General features: G+C 38.2%; 1 protein-coding gene across 1 annotated transcript in view; it reads left to right on the top strand.

Moving 5' to 3' along the window:
* The window catches only part of KCNMB2 (potassium calcium-activated channel subfamily M regulatory beta subunit 2), a 112,260-nt gene that overhangs the window by 92,176 nt on the left and 1,874 nt on the right, over nucleotides 1-18,210 (top strand). The window contains exons 3-4 of the mRNA XM_019626073.1: nucleotides 3,460-3,630; nucleotides 6,004-6,199. Of these exons, the coding sequence (XP_019481618.1) occupies nucleotides 3,460-3,630; nucleotides 6,004-6,199 (367 nt within the window). The remainder of the gene's footprint in view (nucleotides 1-3,459; nucleotides 3,631-6,003; nucleotides 6,200-18,210) is intronic.

Here is an 18,210-nt window from a genome sequence, read left to right as displayed (position 1 = left end):
CCAGAGTGATCACTCTGAAACTAAATTCTGCTCATGTCACCTTCTAACAGCTTCCCATTAACTACAGGGTAAAGGCCAAGCTCTTTTGTATGACTTACCAAAAACGTTCTATGACCTGCTACCTCTCCAAACTCATCTGCCCCATTACCCCGTCCCACACTCATCCAGTAATATAAAAATGCTTGTAGTTCCTGACTGTCACCACACAGCTGCAAATCTTCATCCCTTTGTTTATGTGATTCCTTCCGTCTGAAATACTCTTGGCTCCCTGTCTCATTTGGTTAACTCTGATTCAACTTTGAAGATTCGGTTGAAGGCATTACTCCTTCAGGAAGACTCTTTAACCTCAGTCCTTGTCCCTGTCCTGCTCTCTCAGGCTGGGGAAATTACTCCTCTTCGGTACTCTCTCTATGGGTAGCTTCATCATTGAATTTACTACCCTATGTTGATTTTTTTTTCATCTCTGTCTTCCTATTGGTTAGGGACCATATTCCCAGTAACTAGAGGTTACCATCATTCAAGATAAGTTTATGGAGTTAAACTGAACTCTTTGTTTTCCCAAATTGTTCATCCATTCTTTAACTTATCCATTAATTCAGTAATGACTTATTGATGAATTTCACCCACTTTTGTTTTGCTGAGTAATCTCCTAATTTCCCAGATGTGTTTGGTCTATGTGGAAACCAATTATTTTTCCTCCTCTCTAAACATTCCAGAGCATATGAAGAAAATTTGTTAAACATTTTCAAATTGCAATTTGTAAATTACCCATTTGAATCATTTTTATATGCTTCTTGTTCTGGTGACATTACTGACTGATTACACTGCATCTCTTTTATGGGTGCAAACTGACATAAGTGATGTGGTGTGACAGCCTAATACTCTGGAACTGTGAGAATATTGCTCCCTCCTTGCTGCCTTTCATCTGCAGAAAATGCAAACCTCAATGGCAGCCATCAAAACTAAATACATTTTGATAAATAATAATAGCAGAGTAACATCCAATTATTATTTCACAGGGCTTTTGAGCCACTGAAACTCAGCCTGTCTCTCCCTGTTTCAGAAGTCTGCTGGCTCAAGGGCTTTAGCTGCTAATGAGCACTGGTTTTCTTTTTTCTGTTGTTGTTTTTATTCTAGTTCATGAAGGGTCAAGTTTAAAGAGCTTTGATATAAATCCTACATTTTCAAAAGAAAACCTCAGAGAAGAATGGGGAAACTTAGAGGGTGGGAGGTGGCCATCTAGTCCAGGGGCAGTGGGCTTGGGAACTGGAAAATAATGAAAAATAGGGACTCTCAGTGCTTCTGGCAATGGGAACGATGAGCAGCCAAAGTGAGTAAGGGTGAAAGGGAGCCAGGAAGGTCTCGGCCATGAAAAGATGGGGAAGAAAGGACTCTATGACCCTCCTCCCAGAATGCGCCAATTCCTCAAGGAAAGAGTAAGATTTGTATAAACTACCTCATGAAGAGGACTTTAAAATAAAACCAATAATAGTAAGCTAACTGGTTAAATTTACCCACTAATTTTACCAGGTTAATAATACTATACCCTAAAATCTTTTGGAAATATATTAAATACATACATACCCTCACACCTCTATCGAAAATCAAAATATTTTAAAACCAGCCCAAAATGTACCAGCCAACCAGAACGGATGCCAGCCATGATCACCAGTAATCATGCACTCCTGGAGCACAAAGCTAAATAAAAGCCCTGCATATAAACGCACAATTGTACAAATCACAGACATCTCTTCCCGCCCCTGCCAAGTTCCATGCTGGATCCTACACTGGGTTTCTTTTCCAGACAACAAGAATGACTAGTGAGGAAAATGGGAAAGGAAAATCTGAAGTTATTCTTGTGTATATTGGCTTTTTGCCTGAAGCTAAATAAAAAATGCATAAGAGTTTCTTTCTCCATTTTCAGCCTTCTACTTGTCCTCTTCTCTGTCCCCAGACCCTATAGGCCCGCAGCTCCCCCGTTCTGGCACCCTTGCCATCCAGAGCTCCCCTCTCAAAATAGAAACTAAAGGAGATCCAAGGTGCTCCTTGGTCACCTGCCTCCCCACGTTTCTCACGTATCTCTCCAAGCATCCAGCACACCCAGCAATTTCTTACTTCTTTTCTGCCATTTTCTCCAGATCTTATTTCACATCCAATCCTCTATTTATAAACTTTTTACACCATTTCTTTCCTTGCCATTCTGTCCTTTAAAAATTCTTTGGGGAATAGGAATTTTAGGGTGTTCTGATGCTCACTTCATGGAACCGAAGCTCTCCATCCCATTTTCCAATGGGAAGTTTATTAAGTACCTCCTGTCAGTCACTCTCCTGGATAATTTACTTCTGCATCTCATTTAACCATTATAATGCAGTGGAAACATTATTTCTACTTTGCAGGAACCTGGGAAATTGAAAGGCCGAGGAACTTGTCATTGATCACGCAGCTAGTGAGCAGTGAAATCAAGTTTTGAACGCAGGAGACAGTTTGACTCCAATATCATGGAGTCATACCCAATGCTGCTGCTCTAAAAATAAATAAATAAATAGATAGATAAATAGATAAATAAATAAATAAATAAATAAATAAATAAATAAATAAATACTATCCAGAGTTATAGAGCCTTGCCTTGATTTGACTAACATTTTTCTAAGCCCACTCAAGTGTTTACACAATACATATAAGAAAAGAAGGCTGGGTCACCACTCCACATCTTCACATTGCTTATAAATCTCAAGTCAAGAGAGCCCTCAGCAACCCTAAGCTTGAGGAAAACATTAAGCAAAATAACTTGTCTATTACTACTGAGGGGAAATAAGGTATTAAGTTGACAGATTCCCAATGTATGCTGCCATTTATTTGAATTAATGATCCATTATGTATTCAGAGAACATCAAAAGATCAGTGATGACCAGCTGGGAGTTAAATGGCAAAAGCAACACACTCAAAGCTTTATTTTAAGGGTTGAAGGGATTGTTTTCTTTCTTTAGACTTAAAGAGAAAGAAAAAGTATTTACAGTTAGGTATAGGCCCCATGTAAAGAAGGAAGGCTTGTTTCTTGTTTCTTTTTTTTTGAACAAAGAATTCTTTTTATAAATTATAATAATTTATATTTTAAAAACAGTTAAGGTAATTTTTATTGTTTTGAGTATGCTCCTGAGATTGATTTTTTTTTAAATCAAACAGTCTTCATTTTGTCAGCAAATGATCAAATAATGAAGTTGTTCTATGAGAGAAGAGGAGGGTTTTGATGGCTTGTGTCTGCTCAGGGCTGGGTGTGTGTGTGTGTTTGTCAGGACGAACTGAGCATATGCTGGGACCTACCTGCACTCAGGCAGGTTTGGAGGGGGGTCCTCTCAGCCTCCAAGCCCTAGGAAAGCATGGGCGGAGACTTACCCACTCTCTAGGGGCGTGCTGATGAACTGCAAACCTCACATAAGACTTTATTATTTTCAACCTTAGAAATATTTACCAAAAAATCAGGGACCATGACCTCCTGGACAAAAGGAAAACTGTCACCGCCCTGAAAGCAGGAGAGGACCGGGCCATTCTCCTGGGACTGGCCATGATGGTGTGCTCCATCATGATGTACTTTCTGCTGGGAATCACACTGCTGCGCTCTTACATGCAAAGGTAATGCCATTGGGTGGCTGGAACGCTGTCTTCTGTCTCCCCCTCCCACAGCTTATCAGCCTCAGGTCCTCTTCCTCACCTTCTTTCCTAATAACTTTGCCCAGTACCTGGCACATCATATTTTTCAATAATGTTATCTAATAATGATAAAATTAACTCTTATGTATAAACTGCCTACAATGTGCTAGAAACTTTCCCTACATTACTTGTTCAGTTCTCAAACTATCCTATAAGGTAAGTAGGAATAGACTCACTATGAAAATGGCAAAACTGAGGCGAAAGAAAGAAATAACCTGCGCAGTGTCACACAGCTCTAGCATATGGCAGAGCCAAGATTCAAACCCGCATCCCGCTAATTCCAGAGTCCCTGATGTTGCCTCTTCACACGTCTGTTCGTTCTCCATCCTCATTCCTTTCCCTCCCCACCCCACTCCTCCATCACCCCATGCATCCGTGGTTCTCAACTGCATGTTTAAACTTCCCAATAAACTTTTTAAAATACTGGTGCCTAGGCGCCACCACCATCACCCCAGAGGTCAGGTTTAATTGATCTGGAGCGGGACCTGTAACCAGTATCTTTTAAATTTCCCCAGGTGAATCTAATATGTTGTCAAGACTGAGAAACACTGCTATGCACCAACTTGAAAACATTTATAGATTTTTGAACCCTTTTCATTTTAATATTTGCCCTTGGTTTACTGACTAGATAGGGAAGCGATTAAATACTGAGAGAGCAAGTGTATTCCCCCCTGAGTAAGCAACAGCATCTCTAGCTAACTGCCTATAAAATGAACACTTTGAGCACAGGAGAGCCCAGCACTGCTATAACTAACGGGGAAAGTCTCACAGTGGTTGATCTTAAAGAGACAAGAGCCTTTCAAATGAAAAATTGAGTTTTCAATCCAAAAACAAATCAAACCATTTTGTGGCATTCAGTTCTCTACCTAAATTAATACTTTCACTTCTGAAGCAAACTCTAGCTGAAACACAATAATTTACTAAAATAAGGCATCATCTTTCCCATTTGTGGCTGCTCTGCTCTGTTTCTTGGATGCCTTCCACTGGGCTCCTTCTCAGTGAAAGCGCTGATGCCTCAGGCCCCGAGTGTTCACTGATTCCAAAACCACTTTCAGATCCTCACATCTGCTTAGAACTATCCAAGACTTTTTTTTCCTCCTTGAATAAGCAAAACCTGACCACCCATGTCCCAGGAAACTACAATTTGCCACACCAAAGGGGGTCAGGGCTGATATCCTGCCTCTGGCATAAAACTGGACGTGAAAAGGAGGGGCCTTGTCAATACATATCCAGCAAAAGGAAGGGGTGTTAATCAGCAAAGAAAACACGCTGTTTTCTGTTCACTCTGATAATCAGCTTATACTCAGAAGCAAAACATTGATAGCTGATGTGTTACTTCCTAATCACAAATGTTACCCTTGATGATAAAATCATAAATATTTTAGAATGGATAGCTGGCCAATGGGCAGCTGGATTTTTTTTTTCCTTAATCTTTCTAATTGAGAGGTCCCAGGAAACTGACACGTACCCATTAATCTGCAGAGAATGTCCCGTTCTCCACATAGGAGGCAGTGCATGGAACCATGGAACGTGCCTGGGCCTTGGAGAAATCCAAGACTGGGTGGAGTAAAAATTTCCATCCCTTACTAGCTGTGTGTCCTTTTATGTTACTTGATTTCTAGGACCCTCAGTTCACTCAACTTTAAAAGGAATTAATACTCAACTAATAAGGTTATTGGGAGGATCAAAGAAGATAAGGTATATACAGCACTAATCAGAGTGAAGAGGGATGCAACAAGTGGCTGTTCTTGGTATAATCAAGGGTTGAGCTATCTCTCCTCCCTTATGAGAAAGACCTTCAAGCAGAACATCCCTGTCCTGTCTGTCAAGTTGGGCCACAAGCCCCTCTCCCCCTCGTCATCTTCACACTCCTTCTCCCTTACACCCTCTCCGTCAACAAACTGGGCAGACATTGCAGAGGTGAGGACTGGGGCGTGGCAGGAAGCTGCTTACAAGGTAGAAACACAGTGCAGGTTGTGATGTAAACAGATGTGTTGTGCTTTTCAGTGCAATTGAGATAGGAAAAAAAAGAGTAACTTAAATCAAGCATTGGAAAATATACTATAACCAATAGAAGTCATTGAAAAGTTCCCAGGTGCCAGGCCAAGTTTGTTGTTTATATTGTAGTTTCCCTGAAGTTGCTCTATTCAAAGGCATAAACTTTAACAAATAGGTAGTATTATAGATTTGAAAAAGATTCTTCAGGCTAAGGGGCTAACACATGATCCCTTCTGATTATGCCTTCCTTGCTGTTAGCTCTTTGGACCTGTGTTTACTCTCCCCCTCTCTCTGTAGCGTGTGGACCGAAGAGTCTCAATGCACCTTGCTGAATGCGTCCATCACGGAAACATTTAATTGCTCCTTCAGCTGTGGTCCAGACTGCTGGAAACTCTCTCAGTACCCCTGCCTCCAGGTGTACGTTAACCTGACTTCTTCCAGCGAAAAGCTCCTTCTCTACCACACAGAAGAGACAATGAAAATCAATCAGAAGGTAGGAGCTTGCCTCTTGGCCACACCTGCAGAGTTCCCACACCCATCTCATTTTTCCCTGAAGTTCCCCTGTACCAACCTGCATTTCAAAGAAAAATGCCACTAGGAGGCTGTTTTGGCCTCATCTGTAAACAGAATTCACTATTTGACTCTGGCCTGGGAAGCACGTATTTTCTGCGCAAGTTGTGGACAAATCATTCCCCCATTTTGTAGTAGTGCAGATTTACCCTTTACTTCCATTTAGAAGGGCAAACATCATATCCTTATTTATACACAAGTAGACTGAGTCTTTCAAAGCAACTGTGCAGCTTAGAGTTGTACAAGCCAAAAAAAACCCAGGTATTTGTAACATACACCTGGGGGTTGTGGAGTAAAACTGTATTTTGCTCTTCCATGGTCATTGTTACTTAGTTCTGTGGTCTTGGAGCTGTAACTCAACCCCTCTGAGCCTCAGCTTCCTTTTCTCTAACAAGGTAATCACAATGGCCATCTTTCAAGGTCATTCTGAGGATTAGAGCAGAGAATGGGAAGGGCTGAGCAGAGCACAAGGGAAACCTTCATCCATGGTCACAGTTGTGTTACATTCCTCATTAGGTTATGTCCATAGAGGCTGAGTTCTCCAGCACTGATATATTCAAGTCCACGTGGTGGGTGCTCAACAAATATGTACTGTATTAAAGCTGCACTTAAAATTTGCATTTATAAGGTCTGGGGTGACCAATAATAAAGAGTCCACAGAACCAACCTGCCATTATCAATTTTAAGTTAAATATATTTAGTTTGGATCTGCGGTAGCAATTTGATGGCCAGAGTGTTCTCATATGCCAAAACCACTTACTTGATGCCACTCCAATAGGATAACCAGTCCTCATTACCCAGCTATAACCCTCAGGAACTCTAGCAATTCTTGTAAAGACTTTCTTTTCATTACAATTATCAGCACTTAAATCTTTTTAAATGCAGTACTTCAAAGTTTGACACTAGAAAGTAGGCTTTATTTTGTGATATATTGACACAAAGTAAAGAAACTCACCTTTTATTGTGGTTGCAATAACTTAAAAGAGTTTTTGTAAGTATCTCTGAGGACTCACATAATGAATATTTCAGAGAATGTCATTTGAAAATGTCTACTTTGATTTCCTTTCATTTGGGGTGGCCACAAACAATAGCAGTCCTCACCCTGTTCTGAAAATATATAAAGCTCGGCTCTCCCACAAAGTGTATGTTTTTCAAGATCTTCCCTCACCTCAGGTTTTTAGCTGACCCGTAACAATGAATGCCTATAAAACCCTCAAATCTTCATGGAATTGGAAATTGGCCAAAGTCGAATGAGCATCAAAAAGTAGAACATAAATTTCCATTTTCTCGTTTTGATATTTTATCACCACGGCCCAGTGCAGTAACAGGGCTATAAACAGGGATTGGATCTACCATAGAAAGTCTCAGTTGAAAATTTAGGACCAGTATCTTCTCTGCTGTTAGCATGATAGTAGGTCACTTTTTTCCTTCATTTGCCCCATTACCTTGTTTTTAACTGTGAATTATAACACACATACAAAAACATGCAAGAAGTGAAAAGTACAGCTTAAGCATTTATTACAGAGATCCCCCACGTAACCACATGAGGGTAGAAAAATAAAACATTTCCTGCACTGCAAAAACACCCTGCATATGCTTCCTCCCAATAACAACAGGTTCTGCCCCTGCCGATAGTAACCAATATCCCATTATGGCAATTCTTTTCTTATTTTTCTTTATAGTTGTATCACCTAAGTCTATATTTTAGTTTTGCCTGGTTTTTAAACATTATATAAATGGAATCATATAGAATATTTCCTTTTTGTATCTGGCTTCCTTCACCAATACAATGTTTGGTGGTACATTCCATTTGGTGGTAGTTTATTCTTTTTTCAAATTAATGTATCACATCCTATTGTCTGAACATGCCAATTATTTATTCATTCTACTGTTGATGGACATTTTGAGTTCTTTACAGTTTGGGACTATTACATATAATTCTGCCATGAATATTCTTATATACAAGTGTCTCTTGGTGTACAAGCTCACACATTTCTGTCAGGTATAAACCTGGGAATGAAATATCTACTGCAAACTTATCTTAAAGTTTAGGAGATAATGCCAAATGGTTTTCCAAAGTGGCTGCACCAATTTATACTCTCACCAACCCTGTGCCTATGAGAGTTTTTATCACTCCAAATCACCAATAATTGGTATCATCTGTAATTTTAATTTTAGCTAATATGGTGACATTTCCTTGTGGTTCTGATGACTAATGTCTTCAAGTGCCTTTTTCTTTTTTTTTTGGTTTATTTGTTTTGCTTTGACTGATTTATTTTCTTTTTATTTAAACCTTTTAATTTTTTCAATTATAATTGACATTCAATATTATTTTATATTAGTTTCAGGTGTACAGCATAGTGGTTAGACACTTATTTAATTTACAGAGTGATCCCTCCCAGTAAATCTAGTACCCACCTGGCACCATACATAGTTATTATAATTATTATTGACCATATTCCTTATGCTGTACTTAACATCCCCATGACTATTTTGTGTCAAGTGGCTTTTCATTTACTTATTGGCATTTGTATATCCTCTTTTGTACAATGTTTGTTCAAGTCCCTTGTCTATTTTTCTATTGGATAATTTCTTCTTCATATTCATTGTAAGAACTCTTTAAATCTAGATATAAACCTTCTTTGGTTATATATCTTATGAATATCTTTTTCCATTATGTGGCCTTCTTAATCTCTTCATGATGTCTTTGAATGAAATACATTTCTAATTTAAATGTAGTCAAATGTTGTCCTTTTTTTTTTCGTATTTTTTTCTGTTTAAAGTTTTTACCTACCCTGAGGTCATGAAGTCATTTTCCTAAATTATCTTCTAGAAGCATATTGTTTCTCTTTTCATTTTAAAGTACAATCTGCTTGGACTTGATATTTACATAGAAGTTTAGTTTCATATATAAACACATATACATATATATGTATATGTATATGTATATGTATATATACATATACGTATATATGTGTACACACACACACATACATGAACAGCCATTTGACCAAGTCCATTTATGAAAAGACCACCCTTCCTTACTAGATTATTTTTATAATCCCATTTCCCTTTCTATTTTCTTGAAAGTTATTTGTTCTGTTACTATTGCTTTAGTATTTAGCCTTGAGCTTCCACTTGCAATCTTCACTAATCAAAACATTAAAGCATTTAACTCCATTTATTCTCTTCCCAACTTATATAGGACTATTTTTCTATATGTATCTTAAGCTCATGTAGACATTATCAGTGTTTTCGTACAGAGTAGATATTTATTCACATGTGTCGCATGATTTTCCATTTTCATTATTCTTCATTTCTTCCTTTATCTGTAGGGTCATTTTGCTACTGCCTGAAGAACACTCTTTAATTCATATTTATTTAATGCAATATCTGTTCTAAAGAATTCTTTCAGCTTTCATTTGTCTGAAAATATTTTTATTTTCATTCTTGAAGGGAACATTCACTAAGTGTAAAATTCTAAGTTGGCTGTTATTTTGTTTCTGCTCATTGAAAACATTCCATTGTCTTCTGTGAAGATTGTTACTATTTAGAAATCAGCTTTCGGTCTTGTTGCTGGTTCTTTGAAGGTAAATCTTGGTATATTTTAAAGGTTATTTTCTTTGGTTTTCTACAGATTAACTATTATGTACCAAAGTGCACATTTATTTTTATTTAGCCTGCTTAGTGTTCCGAGGGCTTCTCTCCTTATTCTTTGATGTTCTTTGTCAATTTTAGAAAGTTCGCAGTTATTATAACATCGAGTACTGTCTCTGTTCTCATTTTCTCTCATTTCTCTCCCTTGAACTCCAATTGGCCGCATGCTAGGTTTTCTCATTATATCCCCTGTGTGCCTTATTCTCTCTTTTGTATTTTCCCTTTTGTATTTTCCTTTTGTCTCTCTGTGCTTCATTTTGATATTGACCTATCTTCTAATTCATAATTCTTTCCTCAGCTCTGATAAATCTACCATTAAACCCATCCTTTAAGTTCTCAATTTCTCTTATTATATTTTTCATTTCCAGAATACCCATTTAGGTCTTATTTTATAATTTCTAGTTTTCTACAATGTTCTAATTCTTAGCTTATAAATTCTTCAACATAAAAATTATAGTTCTTTTAAAGTTTATTTTGATGATTTCAGTATGAAGCCCCTATGCGCCTATTCTATTTTTTTCTTCTCCTGTCTGTTTTCATGTTGTCATGTAATGTCTGGTTAATCTTTACCAGGTTTCAGACATAATGTTTGCAAAGTTTAGTATAACAATAAATTTAAGCCTAGGATGATATCATATTTTCCAAAACTTATTTCCATTTGCTTCTGCCAGGCCCCTGGGTGCACCACCCATTCGTGATCACCTCACTCTGAATTCATAAATTGAGATATTACAGTCTGAACTGAAGTCCCTGTGAGGACCTGATTACTTCAGGTTTACCATTGTTCCTATGATGAAGCCCTTAAGAGTCCCAACATAACATGGATGGGGCAGGGGGTCCTCAGGGCCCCCCACTTGATAGACCCTCTATGATAATTCCTGCTTCCAACTCTGCAAAGCTATCAAAAATACCATCCAGCCTTCTAGGCTCTCAGCCCCCTTCTAGAATCAGCAAGTGCTCCAGGGAAAAGGTGGTACCAAACACCGGCTCACCTCCTAGCCCGGTAGTTCTTCCCTCTCTAGAAAGCTGTTCTCTACCCTTAACAAAAGTATACACACGTACATTGAAAATACAGTTACCTCCATGTCAAAAGGCCATTAAACCATGATCTTAATCCAGCATAAGGAATATTCAGGTTTTTCCTGGGGGAGGGGGGATTAAAATACTCTATGTGGATATCTTCTTCCTATTGCCCTCCCCCACACTCACCAAAACTAATAGCCTTCCCCATAGTTATCAAAAAATGGGAATAGATTTATTGAGATACATAAGGCACTATTGACAATGTTTGATCTGCAGCAACAGAAGGCAAAGGATATCAATCAAGACCTCTGCATCTTTGTAGAAAATATCCAAAAGGGTTTTATTTTTAAATTTTTACAGTCTCTCATATACTCCTTTTCTTCAGCCTGTAAACCCAATGCCCAGCTTCTTGTCAACATTATAGCTAACGCTGTTTAAGCTGATAAGCTGGCACGCTCTTGCAAAGCAATTGGGGACTAACAGTCTCTGGGAGCTGCAAGTGGGCTCAAGAACCCCTGCCTCCCCTTGTCACGTGGTTGTCACGAGAAACATAAACAATGGCTAAGTAGTAATTCACTATGGTTGTAGAATCCCTCAGTGTTGATCTCCTTTAAGAGCTAAAACCTCTCTACCCACCAGGGATTCTCAAAACATACCCATCTGGTTTGAGGGTGAATTTAAAATGAGTTTTAGTACAAACCAATAAGATATACCCATTTTTCAGTATGTGGTATAATACCATATATACAGTATTTTATATGTAACCATCATGTAGAAGCAAGTATTTCTGAAGGAGAATGAATTCTATAAATTAGTCAGTTATTTACAACTCCAAATTCAGCCTCACCCCTCATTTTGTCACCCATTTTGAAGCCTTCTGAGTTCCCTAAATCCTAAGAATATGCATTTCTAAAACCAGGTTCTACCTCAACATTACTGACATCTAAGGTGGGATAAATCATTGTTGTCTGTGAAGGTGAGTGGGGGTCTGTCCTGTACATTGTAGGATGCTTAGCTGCCTCCATGGTCTCCAGCTGCTAGATACCTAGCATCCTCCTCCCTCCAGCTGTGACAACAAAAAGTGTCTCCAGACAGTGTTGAACGAGTACTCTAGATTTTATTTAGCTTTGAGCTTAGATGCTATGAGATCCTGGAATTATAAGAAAGGCTGGCACTCATTGAGTTCCTCTTCAAAGTACTGGTAGGGTTAGGGGCAAGGGGAAGAAAATAAATGAAGTTGAGAATCTAAATAGGAAATAACAGGCACCTAACATTTATTAAGTATCTACTATAAACCGTGTGTCCAGCACCATGCTAAGAACTTTATAACAATCATTCGTTTAATCCTAAAACCATACTACTAAACTAATAAGAGCCAAATTTTATCAAGAGCTCACAATGTGCCAGGCACAGGATGGTACTAAATATTTCACATGAAGTCACTTATTTAATTGCAGCAGAAATCCTAAGTATTAGGTACCACTATTATCTCCACTTCATAATAATGAGCCTGAGCTCAGAAAATAACTTCCCCAAAATCACACATTCACTAACTAACTAGGTTTGAATTAAAATAGAAGTGTCTTTACCTCATCATGTTATCTCTTAAACAGAAAAAAACATTAGAGTATTCTCTTGAGAGAGTCAAGATAAGAGCTCTGAAAAAATCTAAATTCCATGAAATATTGATCCTTCTGATGGTATATTTTAGTAAATAGGTGAGAATGCATGCCATTCCATCATATTACAAGAGGGGCTTCGGATCAAGTAAAAGACCATGAGTAAAGAACAGAATTCCCAGAGATCCACAGGGAAGGTGAGGATTGTATATCAGGAACGGTTTACACAGGGTGGTTATTAAACAGACAGGAGTGCACCCTGGAAAGTAGCATACATGCCCAGAGATTTAACATATGACATCCCCATAGTTAGCGCCTACTTTAGGGATATTTATTAGACATTTGTTGAAACTTCCTATGGAGCAGAGATTCAGAAATGTTTTTATTATGAACAAATTTTAGTCATTGCTAACCCAAACTGAATTCTGGGACCTCTGAGGACACCTTTGTGCATAAATAAAAAGAGGGATATGCCTGAAAGAAGACTGCACTGAGCATTAGGAAGAAAAGCATGGGGAAGGAACCTACTACATTCCAATTGCCAAGAAAGAGGACCGTGGTGAAAGGCAAGGTCAGATTAGCTGTCTGATTTACTGTAGGCCCAGTTGGATATATCATAGACCTGGGGGCTCTATAGGTTAAGCTATTCTGGGTATTGACTAATCTTAAGGTTCCAGACGGCTTCTATTTCCTTAGTGGATTTCCTAAGTCTTTCAAGTGTCTTGTCTATTCCAAATCAAGTAGAAATGCCATAATAAACGTGAAAGCCCTGAAACACACAAAAAGGGAAAGTCTCCCAGGAGTAGCCTGTCTCAGTACTGAAAAAAGCCGTAGTGCATAGCAGAGTGCGAATACTGTTTTCCTCTCCTTTACCAAACATTTCAAACAGTCCCACTTGCCAAAATCAAGCAGATAATGGAAACGCAAACTAAACAAGCATAAACTAAACTTTGTGGGACTTATATTTTTAAAAGGATAGTATGGAGCAGGAAGTCTCAAAGGGGAGAGAAGATAGTGTTCCAATTTACCCTCTCAGCTCCTCTGTGCATCACTAATATTCAAAGAACTCAGAAGTTCCAATTATGCGTGTGGACCAGAGTAACCCAAAGCTGCCAGCTGGCGACCTCTACTCTCTCTGCATATAGTTATTCTGTTTTCTTCTCTGGCACAGAACACACAGCCTGGCACATTGTACATGCTTGATAAACATGTGCACAATATTTATTGTTTGAGGACACTGGAAAAGTTCCATTTGACTTTGGAACCAAGAATATTTATGTTTCACATGAGCAATGTTTTTATTTTTGGTTTTGTTTTTATCTCATTGACATTGTGTTCTAGATGTCCTGGCTACTAAAGAGTTTTGGGAGCAAATTTGTGGCCCACCTCTGTGAAGGGCATTTTCTTAACCGAACACCTTTATTAGCCTCATACCTGGTCCCATTTCATCACCCCACCCTTGTTTTGTGTTCTCTTCCTATTTGTGTCTAATGGTCTGGCTCATATTGTTTATGTTTTTGATGCCTCTGACAAACATGCTGCCTGGCATATTAGAGACAATAAATAGCGATTGGATTTCATTAAAATTCTAAGCCCTCTCTGAAATAAGATACCTCCCTTTTTATGAAAGAACAAATGAAGAAGGAGCCCTTCCCCTGAGGTGATCCTGAGAATTCCCTTCCTACCATCATAAGGAGAAGGAGTCTGGCCAGTAAGGTTTTTCAGCCAAACACCTCTTTGTACGGCCCACACTCCTCCCCACATCTTTTCTTTTTCAGGGTGAAAGCCTCTCACTGTTTGCTTCATGTCTAAGCATGTCTAAGCAAAGCCCAACAGGTAGTTTCTCAAAACGTCTGTCCATTATAAGAGTAAAAGTAACTCAATGCTTCAGAAAAAAAATGTTCAGTCACTTTCCAAAGCAGCCAAGAGCAAGTGCTGGATCTTCAGTGCCATATAGGGGGAAGGTCAGGAGAAAGTGACAGGTCTCAGGTTCCCTCTGCTGGGAGAAGAAAGCCATCTCTGTGGTTTTCAATACTAAAGAAAATGTAAGGGCTTTGGGAAAGCAGAAAGGCTTATAAACAAAATTCAGGATTAAGAAGAGGGATTAAGTCTAAATTTTCTGCTGCATGGCTGCCTCAAAGTTTTGCTTTGGAACATATATATTCATATGTTAAGGCACAGAAGAAAGAATGACCTATAGCCATGGTAAAAAAAAAATTAACATATTTTGATTAGTGCTTAAAATGTCTTGCGTATATAAAATTATTATTCAGATGTTCCTTTGTGTTATATATCATGCAGCACCTAAAAGTTAAATCTTTCCTCTCCCACATCGCCCACTAAAATAAAGAATGATCTAAAACTGATGGGATTTTTATCTTTTCAGTCTTTATTACATTTTTTTTACTATGTATAGGTCACTTAGTAAACTTTCCATTTGTTGAAATGCATTCTATGTGTTCTAAACCAATCACATCAAATAATCCTTCACACACATGATGAAATAATAAGATCATTAAGTCTTCACCCCAAATTCATACCAGCCTCAGAATCACACATGCACAGCTGTAGGTTGAGCCACAGAAACAGAAACCTAGAATCTAAATATAGGACTCAGCATAATGTCAATTCTCCTCGGACACAGAAACAAGGAATATGAGACAAGAGGCATCGAACAAGACTGTTTCTGTAAATACCATAGTCATCTTGCCCTCCTTACAGCTTCATCGTTTAGTAGGTTACACTCAGTTAAAGACTTTAGCAGATCATGTGGACAACTGTGATATTCCAAAAGGAAAATATTAATGAAAATCTATTGAGGCTTTAGGTATGTTCATCATTAATCCTCATAAAAATACTGCCAGGAAGGCTCTATTAACCCTTTTATATACATAAAGACATTGATTCTGAGGAACCAAGTAACTTGCTTATAGAAACACAGCAGCACAGTAGCCCAATCTCCTGAACACAAGTCAGGGGCTCGTTAGACCACTTTGCACATTCATGATCACAACAAAAGGATCCGTCAATAAGAAAAGTAAAGGAATGATTGATGTAGGGTAGAGTTTCAGGGATCAGTAACAACCTAGTGGGAGCCAGTTTATGTTTGTTGAAAGATGGCAGGTGGCAAGGTTAGGAAAAGCTAAAAACACAAGGGCAGAAGAATCTTTCTTCCACTAGTGGCGTGAAGTCGCACGTGTACACGCCACCAGTCCTCAGGACCATGGCCGATCATGTACGGATCACGCCTCATCTAGCGAGTGTAAATAATCACATTTGAGACCCTGATGGCTTGAAACTATAATAAGCAGCTCTTGAATTACAATTTTGCTAGACAGTCTCAAAAGTAATTTATATGTCATTTTATTTGGAAGAATCTTACCTAGTGACAGAATTATTGTCATTTGGCTGACAAATGTTCCTTGAAAAAAATTTAAAGCCACATCAATTCACAAGAGCATAAGAAAAGAAAAACTCCAGTTTTAATGGAATGCCATTTTTATTGAGATCATTTCAGTAAGTTAGTACTGTTGTTAGCTACTGAAAGAACTACTATAAACTATCTTGGCACAAAAATATACAGAAGCCTATGCATTCGTAATCTAAATTGGCTCTGCTTGAAACCAACCGCAAATGGCTTGTCTGTGATTTTTTTAATATTTGCTTCAAAAAACATTAAAAAAAATTTTTAAAGACATAATATTAGCAGCAGTGAAGAAGGAAAAAATATATATACCCTTACTGCCTTAAACTCTTTTGATCCAGAAGGCATCCAACTGGTAGAAAATTTGCTTCACGGCAATCCTAGGCCAATTTTCGTACTGTTATAACTCACTGAGAAATTGTGCTTTCTTAGAGATACTTTCAGCCCCTTACTGTTGTGCTAGTACCAGCCCTCTACTATACTCACATACATGGGTGTACTCACATTTATTCTTAGCTGATTAAATTTAAAGGGTGTCAACCATCCCTTGCTCTGAGAACATCACCTTAAGCCTGCTTTACGATAAATGCCAGCATGCTCGTGCTCCATTCCTAACTAATCGAACAATCGTCCTGCTGTTTGTAGTCAAATAATGCAATGATTACAGCGCAGCAAAGCAAGGTGCCAGTGTACTCACTAATAAAATCAAGAGAAAGAGTAATCTAAACGTACTCCATTTGCAAAACTCATTCCATTTCTTTTATAGTTTCTTCCTGTGACATTTACAAGTCTAAAATCTTCTGCAATTCCAGGGTCCTATCCCAAAGCTCCCATCAGTGTGCCTCAAAGTTCACCAACAGCCCACCTCATCTGTGTCTCTGCATACAGCTGTGTGAGCTGTGCACTGCACAACCCCAGGAATATGGGTCACATTGTAAAAGGCATAGGGTGAATATTTATAATCACAGCTATTATAGTAAATAGGAAACTGGTAACGGCACTAAAATGTATGGGTTTTTCATAAAATCGGTGTATTGTGATAATTTTTCCATAGAAAATAGTGTTTTGAAGAGAGGGCATAGTTTTTTAAATCACTCTGAAACACTACGTAGATTATCAGTGATCTTGTTACAAACCAATATAATTCAGATAAATCAGTTAAATTAATTATTTGATAATGTGTATAACGAGAGACAGGGATTTTTTTTCTTGTTGATCCGTACCTTACCCTAGAGAAGGCAAAGAGTTAACCATGTGTAAGGATTTGCACATCTCCCAGAAAAGTGACTCAAGTGACTTTTTTCTAACTTTTTGTCATTGCCCAATTACAGACCAAGAAAAGAGGTTCACAGAGATTTCATCTTCTCAAATACTGTTTTATAATTATGAAAAATGTGTTCAGTAACATATCCAATAAATAATATAGTTTTTTAAAACTACAAAGTTATTTAATTCCACCTGTACTCAGAGAAGCGAGAGAAGAGGAGGAGAAAGGAGGACAGGAAGGGAGTATAGAGGGATAAATATAAGCAGGGTGAGGGGAAGAGGGCAGGGCAGGGAAGGAAAAGAGATACAAAGAAAGAAATCAAAGTGTATTGAAAGGAAGAAAGGTGAGACATATAGCAAGAAAGATAGGAGAGGTGGAAAGATACGGTACGTTCTCAGGGTGCTGGTTGAGGTATAAACTGATTTGGTACTGCTTTAATTTTCCTTGGTTTATGAAAAAAGTTACTTGTTATGCTGACTGAGCATGAACCATTCATCACAACTCTTTATTCAATATCCCTACACTTTCCAAGATTCTTTTCCAGCCACTCACCAGGGGTATAACTGTTTTCTTGACTACAGTCACAAGCCACGCCAAAAAAGACAAGAGAAACAACTTTCCCCTGAGAGAACTGGTAGCTGCTGATGTTACATGGACAGCTATGGACAGAGAAAAGACAGAAAGGCTGAAATTCTGAGTCCATGGAAAACTGTGTCCAATGGGAATAATTAAAACCCACTATGCTTAGCTGTAGCAAAAAGAATCCATTGAAGTCATGCAATGTTAATCAATATTTAAACTTATATGGGTGAGCTATCAAAGTACATCTTAGTTGGATACCAAAAACATTGTTTTAATCAATTTGTGAGTTCTTAGGGTTTCTGAAGGCCCTACTCTGAATATGAAAAGAATAGCCATCAGGTTTATTTCACAATTCAAGTTGG

The sequence above is a fragment of the Hipposideros armiger genome, unplaced genomic scaffold, assembly GCF_001890085.2.
Source record: "Hipposideros armiger isolate ML-2016 unplaced genomic scaffold, ASM189008v1 scaffold_656, whole genome shotgun sequence".
Taxonomy (NCBI): Eukaryota; Metazoa; Chordata; class Mammalia; order Chiroptera; family Hipposideridae; genus Hipposideros; species Hipposideros armiger.
Note: the sequence above shows the minus strand (reverse complement) of the source record. Positions and strands in the feature narration are given on the sequence as shown.